The sequence below is a fragment of the Bombus bifarius genome, unplaced genomic scaffold, assembly GCF_011952205.1.
Source record: "Bombus bifarius isolate JDL3187 unplaced genomic scaffold, Bbif_JDL3187 scf7180000007975, whole genome shotgun sequence".
NCBI classification, from domain to species: domain Eukaryota; kingdom Metazoa; phylum Arthropoda; class Insecta; order Hymenoptera; family Apidae; genus Bombus; species Bombus bifarius.
Genome location: NW_022884361.1, coordinates 538,351 through 550,818, shown reverse-complemented (window position 1 = coordinate 550,818; position 12,468 = coordinate 538,351). Strand labels below are relative to the sequence as shown.

At 34.2% G+C, this 12,468-nt stretch overlaps 1 protein-coding gene across 1 annotated transcript in view; it reads right to left on the bottom strand.

Moving 5' to 3' along the window:
- Positions 1–625: 625 nt before the first annotated feature.
- LOC117217301 overlaps positions 626–12,468 on the bottom strand; it is a 34,950-nt gene continuing 23,107 nt past the window's right edge. Inside the window, exons 3-5 of the mRNA XM_033464809.1 lie at positions 3,109–3,243; positions 2,115–2,560; positions 626–1,974 (exon numbers count right to left, since the gene is read on the bottom strand). Coding sequence (XP_033320700.1) covers positions 1,197–1,974; positions 2,115–2,560; positions 3,109–3,243 — 1,359 coding nt within the window. The 3' untranslated portion in view covers positions 626–1,196. The remainder of the gene's footprint in view (positions 1,975–2,114; positions 2,561–3,108; positions 3,244–12,468) is intronic.

The following is a 12,468-nucleotide window of genomic DNA, read 5'->3' as shown; positions in this document are numbered from 1 at the left end:
AATTTTCAATAGCTTATAACTAGATTTCAGATGCTTATTATGTAAATTCAAGTGTACAAAAATGTACAAAATAACTATATTTCTAATATTTAAGAGATCCTATTTTGTTAACTGTATTTCATAAAAATACAGATTTGCATAAACATGTTCAGTCTACTTACAACCGCACAATCTAAAACAGTGAATCGATGAAAAAAAGTATGTAAAAGCTGTATAAAAAATGTAAAGTTATTAGACTAATAAAAGTATCGTATATCACATAATCAATCATTGGTGTATTCATGTGATTCCATAGTAATCATGTGATTATAGGTATAAAAATAAATTAAGATGCATATATTTGTTTAAGTCTAAAAAGGATAAAATGTTATAATGTAAACAAATGTTATCAAAGTATTTTAGATATTAGTATATAGGAAATCTTATAATTAATTATATTATTAGAAGTAATTATATTTTAAGTGAAAAAACTTCTACTATATTGAATATTCAAATACTTTATATATCATTATTTATGTACAAATTCATGAAAGATAAAGCAGAGTACAGCTTTAATGACTTGTGTTGTATAGTAATACTTGTAAGTACAAATTGAACACTGTTTCAAAATGGAAGTTGAAATTGTTTAAAATATTTTAAAATATCAGTAAAAAGGCAAAATGCTCAATTACAATATTGGTATACATCTAAGAGATGTATATGATTGTCGATTACTTTTGTCGATACAAATGCTGGAGACAACTTTTACAAAATCTTTTGCATACAACTATTAAGAATTATGTTTTCCTAATACATATAAAAGTACTAACTACACTTGTATGCATATTAACCTTCTAATCAAACTCTGAACAAGTTTATATTCTGTAGTAATGCATCAAGTCATTCATAAAACTAAAGTCAAATAAGTGAGAAACAAAAAGAAATTTTAAATTAACGTATCAATTATTCGCATTACGTTTGTCCCTAAATTGTCTTAAACGTTTCTTAAAGAATAAAACTTTCCCGAACAAGAACACATAAAATGTAAAACTGATCTAGAAATATTCAGACAGGAGTATTTATAATAGAAATTACTGTATCAATAATCGACTGTGCCTTCTATGTTCGGTCATTTGTTTACGCTTGAATATATCAAGTGCATTCATCAGAGTCATTTCGTTTAGAAAGTAATTTATGTATATTGCTAGTAAAATCATTCAAACCCAGACACTTAAAGATTCAGTGGTAGTTTGAGAGGCGGTGAAGCTACTACGATGTTTATTAAAGAAAGCTCGAATTTCAGCAGGAGTGGAAGACCATCTACGATGTCTAGCTTTTTCCAATGGTACTACCGGTAAACCCACCTCTTGATGACAACCTCTTATAGGAGAAATTGGCAGAATGTTAGGTAAACCAATTTCTTGAAAAGAACTCATAGAAGAAAATCCACTCTCATCCTCGACGCTACTCACACTGTCAGTTGGCTTTGATTTCGCAGGTTTTTCCTTTTTCTCTACTTTTCTAACACGCCTATTTGGCGTAGATGTCGGCGTACATACGTAAATATGTTTGTGATTCGATATGGATACGTTTAAACAGTTATTATTTGGAAGTAGATCCTCTTCTTCAGTAGTTTTGCTGCTTCCTGAGTTGAGTGAGGTGGTGTCAACAGATCTTCTTATACCAGGGAGAAGATCACGCAAACTTTGACTGACCTCAACAATGTTTGACGATGTTTTTACGAAACTCCTACTGTCGTTATCGGTGCTACTTGATTCGGTCCCATGGTCATAACTGGAATACCCGATAGCTCCCTGCAAGCACGTTGGATTTACGTAACTACCATCCTGCAAGGTCACTGATACCTCGTTGTGATGATTATTGTAACGATGATCCTCTATGGGCGATGGGGAGGATCCGTTATTTTCTATCGACGAGATTCTGGTCAGATCCGGTTCTCTCATTAAGAGCAACGACTGAACTGTTCTCATTAATCTGAAACAATTAATTTACAATTAGTTAAAAATAGTTTACTATCTTCAAATATTTTAAATAAAGAGATATTTAAAGTTACTTATTAGTGACTAAACACTACAAAACAATTATTTTAATCACTTAGGTATCTAGGTACGTACCTAAATGCTTCTTGGGATAGTTTCTGGGGCGGTATATCATTCGGGTCCAGCTTGGGTGGCGTAGGGCTTTTATAAACAACACCGTCATGAGTTTTATTGAGACCCTGAGATTTATTAAGTGGAGAAGTACAATGCGCTGGATCGTTTCTACGAAGCATCGACCAAGTGAATTCGCGGTAGTTGGTAGTGCACGGTGAGATCTGTGTGACCGATTTCGACTTCATGAAACGAGAGGAAGTTGAAGACGATGGTGCTAAGGAAACATGATTCGACGGGGAATCTGCATGCACAGTGTGAACGCTATAGCTACGTGGAAACCGTCCCGTTGACTTCTTATCCTTAGGATTATTCTTCTCGTGAAGAATATCCAAGCTTTTGCGGGCTCGGTCCAGGAAGCGCAGCACCTGCTCCATCAGGGCACGGTACATCTGTCTATTTGCTTCCATCTGTAAAATTTTTTATAAATAAATATTCGTGCAATTTACACTGTTTTGTTTCTATAATAGATTTATATTACGTTTCAATCATATTGTATTATTAACATATTATAGTTTCATATAAAGATTTGTGCACAGGTTTGGAGTATTAAAAGCTTCAAATGTACACACACATTTACTGGATGACCACAGCATTTTTGTTGCATACAGAATAGTTATTTATATATAACATCATATATAACTATTGTGTGGGCAACAATAATGCTGTGGTTATTCAATAAGTGCACAAGTACAATAAATTTGAAACTTTAATATTTAAGGAATGGGGATTTTGTGGTATTTTTATTAAACTATAAAAAACTTTGTCAAAAGAGATGTAGAAATAGTTGCCTCTGTCTAAAGTTGAAGCTGTACTGTTTTAAAATTGCCAAAGTGTTTCACTTCTTTGCATACTTTTAATTCTTAATATTTGTACAGGTACTAAAGCGTTAAAAATGGCAGTGGAATATTGTAAATCAGGTATGTTAAACGATCGTGGTTTATGGTTAAATAGAGACCTGTTTCAGTTGCCATTGCAATGTTTCAATTTGTGTTTGCAGGAAAACATTGTCGACTACTCGTACGTGAGGTATTTGAGTGCTCGCTAAAACTTCCTGAAGTCTTCGGTTCTCTTCTATCAACGATCGGTATTGCTGAAACAAAAAACAAAAATGACGAAATCAGTTAACGGTCAGTAATAATTATCACACCAATAATTATCAGTAATAATTATTGGTGTTTTCTTTTTAAATTCAATTTCTTACTTTTGTCGCACTTTAAGTTTAACGAGGAAAGTGTCCAGCTCTCGAACGACTTTCCTGAACGTAATAATCGTTTCAAAAGAAGAAAGAAGCGACGTGGTACGACGTATATACACGCGTTAATACAAGGTTTCACCTTGCGTAGGAGATTTTCACACGGTGGAGTGAACACGATTCGACGTTAGCAGAGCGTACGCCTGTTTATTGTACAGACATTGCTTTATCAATAGCGGTATATTTTATTTAAAATAATACATTGCTCTAATCATCGTTAGACGTAAAGGAAACGTTAAATATTTGTATCATTAATTACCTTAAACTTTATGTCGATTTTCCAATTAATAATCTAGCGCCTTCATTTTATAAAATAATATTCCAGGTATAATATTGCATAAGTCTATGAAATACAAATGTATACAACCGTATAATAAATAATAAAAGATAAGTAAATTAATGAAGAGATATTCCGGGATTTGTATTAAATGTATTATATGCTTATTAATATTACTACCAGGTTTCTAATTGATATTCTAGAGCTATTATTTTATAAAATAATATTCTACAGAATTTCCAGCAAGTTCATCATCACGATATTCCAAAATTTCCTTTAGACCTAATCAACCTTCTGAAATATCTGCTAGATTTCTGACTATTATCCTAAAGAACTTATTCACATCCTGAAACAACATTTTAGGATTTTCGCTAGAATTACAGCCAATATCAACAAATATTTAACATATCCGTGATAAATATTTCAAAAATCTCCGGCTGAACTCGTATCGTCAAGAAACATCCAATAACGGATCGATAACAAATTTTCCCCCAAGAATAGAAATCTTTACCACACTGAAAATAATTAAACGACCCAACATTAATGATCCTATTCGACCAACATCCTCGGAAGTCTTCTAAAACGCCATCTAATACACCCCAACAGAATTCTAATAGAAGTCGAATAGAAAACGCACAAAGAGGACTGGAGTTTTCCGCGAGTCCAGTCACGAAGTCGTCATTGAGCAAACAATTAGACATCGGCGAACAGTTACTTCGGACAACTTGAAAAGGTTCGAGCATCGATGATGCACCGCCATTCGAACGGATAGGCCCTTTAACATTTGCATATTTCTTTCTTTTCGGTGGCCGAGTCGCGGACACCGGGAATAAAAGAAGTTCGAAGAAACACGAGGTTTCTGACATTTCCATACAATGGCGGGAAAAATACGGTACGAGTTGCGAGATATCCGGCGATGGGCCATGCCTGATAACGAAGCCAGGACGCGCGAGATGTTGAAAGAATCATGCGTTCATCGTTCGGTCGCCACGCGTTCAACTATCACTGTTATTAGAATCATCAGCGGAGATTTGCTCTCAGCCAGTGGCAGAAAAATACACGATATTTCGAAAACCTTGAATCTTTGCTCTTTTCAACGCTCCGACTCTCTCGGGCCGCCTCATGCAATTCAAATGATACTATTGGCCAATTTCTTTATGACAATCCTCTTACGTAGATCCTCTGCTATAATAGTAACACGTTTCTATAATAATATTAAGTAATATTTTATACAGGGTGGTTGGTAAAAATTTTTTTTTTTAATTTTTCCATCGAGACAACGATCTACAGTGAGATCCGTTATAACGAGACGCGATAAAGTGCACTCGTACCGAGCGAAAATTCAAAGTCGATTTTCTCGAAAACAAAGCCTCGAACGAAAAATTTGTATTCTATATTTTCGACTTCTTTTTTCGCGTAGAATCACCCCCTTTCCGCTCGTACCGCCAGTTACCAACCACCCTGTATAATAGATACTTAATAATTAAATTAATAAATCGTTCTGTGCAAAGTCAAATTGTAAGAACTGTTTGTACGATAGAAGTCTGTATTCTTCTTCGTTCGTTCGAAAGGATGGAAAGACAATTTTTTGAGCAATGTTTTCAAACTGTAACTTGTATTATTTAAACGTAAACTTGGTAATTATCGATTATTATATTATTGACTAAGAAAGAACCGCGTTGGCTCGGTCGGCTGGCGCTTCGACCCTTGATTATCGAAACTCAATATTTCCTACATCCTAATAGTCGAATTTCCAGCCAGCACCTCCGAAACTCGGATTTATTCGTAGTTGCGTGTGTTTATTCCACTCTCTGATTATTACGGTGGAAACCATATAAAGCTGTAGATCCACCAAGGATGGATAGAAAGAGAAATGAGAAGATGACAACAAAAGTCGTTCTTTTTCTATCTAAAGTGTTTTCATCTTCTGCTGCGCGTATTATCGATTAAGAAATCATTGAAGAATACAACAAGGGTCCCGGACAGGAATCGCTACTACCTCTACCTCTTCCTCGTCCTGCTGATCTTTCTTTGAAAGTATCCTTTTCATGTATTTAAGTGTTATATCTGTTTGGATTTAAAGTGGAAAACCACTTACTTCAGTAAAATGTGAATTCTCTCTGGACGATCTTAAAACCAATTAAGAAGGTTTATTTAATATATGTCTTATGTAATATACATTTTATTTATCATATTTAAATATGAAGTTTAGCCAACAGAAAACGAGACGCGTTATCACACGAAGCGGCTGAAAACGTCGTAGAATATTAGAAAACCAGAGGAAACTGCATCTGGGATAATTAATTGCACTGGAATAAATGAAGAATTAGCAATTACGAATTCTTGACACTCGCTTTCACAGCCACGAACTCCGATGATCTTCTTTATTTCTCTAATAAAACATCCATCTCTCATCACCAATAAATGTAGAACAAATGTATCATAAATTACATGTATGTTACATATCATAAATTATTAAAAAGTTCGTAACACACGGTGAAAGAATACAAAGTCCCAGGTTGGTTTCACCGATGGTTTCACCGTATCACAAGGAGCGCGAAGAAAAGTCGGTATCGCTTTTACGCGCGTAAAACGGCACTATGATGGAAGGATAAGACGACGTGTTTTGCCTATGGTTTCTTTCACGATGAGCCGGCAAGGGTTTCTTTCAGTGTCCCGTTCACATAAGGGAATTTGTACGGAAAGCTGAAATTTTTCAGCGGGGACCTAAGCGGATGGGGTTCCGCATGGTCGCTCAGCTTGAACCGTCCACCGGTGGAATACTATCATGACGTCACTCGCTACGGTCACTGCCTGAATTATTCAGTATTTCTTCGTTTCTACTTGTACACACTGACTATACCTCTTTGTATCTAATAGTCGTCGCGACTCAAACAAGATAACGTACATAGTGCCACGTAACTGATAATGCAAATTCTATATTTTAAACTTTTACGATGTTTATTCGATGATTCCACGATATATTCATACTCATATTGGTATATCTCGCCTCTGATACCGTCTCTGATAGCAATTAATAGTTGCACTTTGTTCCCACGTTTCCTCGACATTTCAGTTCATTTTTTAAGGGCACATCTCAAACTGAACGAGCGCAATCAGCTGATTTCTTTTTTAATTTTGGCAAATATAAAGATGGATCTATCAAGGTAGAAACAACCATAGGACATTTTTACCAAGTCATGTTGTTATTTGAAAAATTCTACGTTTATCTTTCTTGATGAGCAAGGGAGATGGTCTTTTTACATTCTGACAGATCTAAAGATGAATTTATCAAAGTAGGAAGAATCATAGGAAAGTTTTACCAAATCATGTTGTCATTTCAAGAATTCCATGTTCATTTTCCTCGATAAAATTGATCTTATTAGCAAGGGGACAGATATAAAGGATCTATCAGGGTAGAAAGAAATTTTTACCAAGTCACGTTGTTATTTAAAAAATTCTACGTTCGCTTCGCTCAATAGAATTGTCGATCTTATTAATAGTATTATATACAAGGTGTCACGTAATCGACAATGCAAACAGCAAAGGGTATGATTTCTCAAAATTCTAACTAAGATTCAATCTATCCGTAGAAAAAACTTGAAGAAATTAAAAAGATAGCGCTGAACAATTCTATGTAAACTTCCTTTAATTTTATCATTATTGTATATAGGTTATACTGCATATTCGAATATACAAGATTATGAAAAAATCATTCGAAATAACAGAGTTGCCTCGGCCGAGACTGTCCATCCTAAATATATCCATTACTTGAAGCAACAAGCGAAAATATTGCGTAGAAAATTCGTACGATCGTTAGAAGACATAACACGGTGACGATAATTTCTTCGAATGGGAGAATCAACTTTTTGCGACCTAATTCAGTTGAACAGCGAGTAATTACCGAAAGACTGGCGTTATTTGAAGAATATTTCTTACAGTATAAATCATACAAGTTTTTCGTTTCGAACCAGTATTAGTGTGACTAATGGATTTCTGCAGAGAGTACGGGTACCATTCGAACGTGCATGACACAGCACAGAAACGATCAACATAATAAAACACGGAAATATAATATAAAATAAAATTCTAGGACGCGAATCAAGCCTGAATATCTTACATTTAATGCCGTAAGATTTTTATGCGATAGCCTACTTTACACTCTGAAGCAGAAACGCGTGTATTCGTCAGATATTTAAAGAAACGATTTAAATAAAAAATGACGAAAGAAGCGCTTTAACCATTTGAAAAGAATTTCGAACTTCTTCGTGTCCAGAGGAAATAGCTGTGATATTAAAATATACGGAACGCTAGGAAAAGAAAAAGCTAATTATACTTTGTAAGGAGTCGTTCATTCAAAATTCATAATAACAAAAATCAGCACGCATCGAGCGTATCTGGGTAAACTTTTATTCGATACGACTTATGAACGCGTCAAAGGAAACGTACACAGGCGTGCGAAAGTAGACGTCTTCTATGAACATATATTATCTGCGTAGTATGAAACATTTTGAAATTTCAATAGCATTGCGAGACTCGATTATCATGATTACTACATCGGTAAAATTTGAAACAGATATGAAAATGTATATAGAAATTGCAAGCTATTTAGTATAAGTACTTTCTTTTTATTTGCAAAAATATCTCAAGATGCATAGAATGCACATAACATGCAAAAACACTTAAAATATCCAGAATAGCTGAAACAAATTTTTTTTTTTTTTAGATTTCGTCCTTTTACAAAACTATATATTTGCATAAATATCCCAAATACTTTCGTGAGTCAGCGTGTTATCCTTTGAAGCAGCTGATAACTCCGAAACAAACTGACTAACTGTACATACATCGGGACAAAGGAATCCCTGTCCTTCGAGTAATTGCAAAATCTGGCTTTACAGACTATTGAGCATCGCCTTAGTCGAAACTATCATCCTTCTAATCAGCCTTGAATGCGTCCGCTCGATTTCACGTTTAACACTAAACCTGCCGACAGTTCGTTTATACTTACTCCTACTGTGTGCGGTCAAAATGACCGGTGATTAAAGAAGTAACAATTTTTATGATTTAACTTAGATAATGGTTAATTTAGAACTGAATGTATATAAAATGACGAAGTTCCATAAAATTTCGTGCAAGTTTACTTTTCTTTAATTTCAATTATAGGCTTGAATAGAATTACACTTTTATTTATAGAGATATATCTTATTATCTTTATATATAGAGATATATCTCATTCAAATTTGCTGCATTTTTTACAAATTATCTTGTTATCAAGTGCACATTTGCCGCATAAATATTTTCCGCGTCTTAAACAAATTTTCGTAATTTTGTAACCTTTACAACTTTTTACCTGACAAGTTTTTTGTAGTGACGAATCCGAACTTTTTTTATTTATTTATTAAAATTACTATCAATTCTCGCGTTGAGAATTTTCAGCCATTTTTCTGGCGTGGCGCAGTGACATGGCTGATTATTTATAATAAGTTAATACTTATTATAGATAAGTATAATTTCGAATCTGAACTTGTCGATAGTTTTATTGCATGACTTTTTCCCCGTGATTCTTTATATAAAAGCAATGTGTGCACCAGGTTTATAACAATTTTGTGAATTCTCTGTAAATTGGACCCATATACCATGTAGATACCATTGCAAATTTATTGCAATTATTTATTTATCTTCTTACCAAATCGTATAAACCTCATAATTTCAGCAAAGTCATTTCCGCTCATTGTTTTTGAAAAAAATGCAGGTCTCCAAATTCAATTCCACAAATATGAGACATGTAAATTTTTTATATAGCATATAGCATATAGCAGAGCAATAAATGCACCTAGTTTTATTGCATCTAGCTCCCTCTTAGTCCACAATACTCTAAATTCTTCTTCCTCCGTACATTTTATTACATGATCCCTTATACGGTGATCAATGATAAAATGCCGTCTTTACTTGTCCTTTAGCATATCCCTAAAAATATTATGGACCGATGTCCTGCCAGGTTTAGGACTTGCATCTATTTCTCTCCAAACTGTCCCATCGGGTCCAGTTTCGATACGTTGGTTCTCTACGTCAGTCTCACCCTTTGCTGTCAACGATAATTTTTTTCCTTTTTGCCCTGGACTTATTTATAATATTCAACTCTGATTCGGTTGTAAATAGCTTTCCATGTGTTTCCATGCCGTTTTCAGTTGCTGAAGTTTCTTGTTCGTCGCACACTGAACAGTCTTTTTCTATGTCCGTAAATTTTTTTTTAAAGTCTTGACATTTCTAGAGTAAATATTTATCACAGAATAATACCACGCACGGAGTACAAAATTATTGTCAAATTTGATATGCTTTACGCAAAAGGCTCTGCGATGCTTTCTGTCTGAGTTTTAGAGATAACAAGTTTAAATGTCGACTAATTGACTAACAAACTAAGAGATATTCTAGTCGAAAGGACAATAGTAAATAAGAATATGGCCTGTGACGGCGATATTTATACAAAAATATTGATGAGTATTGGCTGTTTTCTCCACCAACGGTTACTTGAGGGTGGAGTTGTGAAAGCTTTTCCCGTGTTTTATCGCAATGAGCAATAACCTTAAGAAACTTCTCGACTTTTAAAATGTTTATAACAATGGGCTGTAAAAAATGCTAAACTTTATGGCAGTTCCTTAGGATTATTATGGGTCTGAGTTAGTATGTCTTGATAGCTGGTGGCCATCCTGATCGAGGGATGGATTATGTTTTATGACAAGATTACGGGTGTAACAGCTGCTATTACTTGTTATTACTCATTTTGTTTGTCATTTGACCATGAGATAGCCTTTTCTTTGTACTGATTGTATTTATTTTATTGTATGTATCGGACGGTCAAAGTGACCCGTCACGGTACGCAAGGCAGAGTACAAATCTTTCTCAGAAAATAAAAGAGCAAACTAAAAGTAAATACCGAAAAATATATTGTATGTATGTTTTGGGGAAAGTCAGAAATTATGGAGAGATATGATAAAGTTTACGTATAGTTAACTTTGTGTAGAAGTTCGAAAGCGGTCAATTTGACCGCTGCTGGTAGGCTTAGTATTAAGAATTTGTCCTTCTGCGATCACCAGATACGAAGTAAGTAATACATTAGCCGCGTTGATAACAAAGGACTTTTCAGGCTATTCTCACGCCTGTCGTTTACCATTAACCTTGCCAATGATCATGGCTTTACTGTGTATTTAATCTCTTAGATACTGTTGTGACGGATAACGATGTTCTCTAGGCAAGCACATTGCAATGAAGTTTTTGATAATTAAATTATAATTTTCCTTAAAGATATGATGCAATATTAAATAAGTTAATTATATAAGTAATTATAAATATAATATAATTATAATATAAGTAATTATTAAATAAGTTACTTTAATAACTGATAACACAATTGAGTGTGATATATTTTAAAGCACGGTACGACACATAGACCCACGTCACAATTTTCACACTCATAGCGTGGTAGTGTTTTCCAATTGCTCTTCGTTTCCTATTTTCAAGCGACATTTTCAGCTTGAAGATTCTACAAAATTATAAGGATACAGGATAAGATAAGGATAAGATAAGGATAAGGACACAGTGCGATCGCGCTGTTTGGGACTCAAACGGTTAACAATAACATAACGATATAACGATTTACCAGCGGAAAAATATCTATTGCTCGGAATCACGTGAGTCACGATTGGACGATATTTAACGCGATTAGGATTACGAAACAAACATAAATATTTACGTGTTGGAATTAATATGAAAGAAAAGGAACGTTACAGCAAACTCTTCCCTTGCTGTTGCATGAAAGAATATTCAGTGATATTTTTTGTCTTCGATCGTACAACTCCTTTTACGCGATAATTCCTTTTATGATCCACCATCCATGAAATAAGAAGCATCGTGAAACGAAACACAGAAAAGAAACGTTTGTTCTTCTGCAAGAAGACTATACCTACGCTTATATTAGTCGAAATTTCCAAATTTCCCTTCCTGTTAAATATCAGGTACAGTGCTGCGAATAATCGTAGAGTCAAACGCATTTTCTGCATTATTTCTTCAACATTTCTAAGAAACAATTACTGAAAATTCTCAACGCGAGAATTGATTGTAATTTTAATAAATAATAAAAAGAAAAAAAAAATTTCTAAGAAACCATCGACCGTGTCTGGATATGTTAAGCGAAGTTGTGTTTCTAAAGGATAAATTGTACGATAGAGTATCAGGAGATTTTGCATGGTGAATTATTTCCTCCCACTACTGAAATAAAAAGACAGAAAGACGATTTTTCAATGAGACGACGCTCCTCTTTGTACAGTTGCCACTACAGAAACGTGGTTCCAAGATTTCGGAATAAAATCATTAGCATGGCCAGCATTGTGTCCTCATTTGAAACTGATCGAGAGCCTGTGGCGAGTTTTAACAAGAAAAGTTTACGATCGGAAGACTACTTTTAAAGATTGTATTCCTGTGCATTACAGTAGCGATCAAAATATAGCCAGGTAATAAATTGGACGAAGAGCATTTAACGAGGACTGAATTATTCTCGCTTAGGGTTACACGTATGATCCTATTTGAGGATTGCTGGCAATAAAATACGTCAAATAAAGAATGCTACATGTTCATTTACAACTAACTAACTAACTAACGGTATTTCATTTACGAGTCAAACATCGATGAATATTAATTACAAATTAGAAGAGATAATGATAAGAATAAATTATAAAAGGATGAAATACGCGATGAAGAAATGTGATAATTTTTAACTATAATAATTTTAA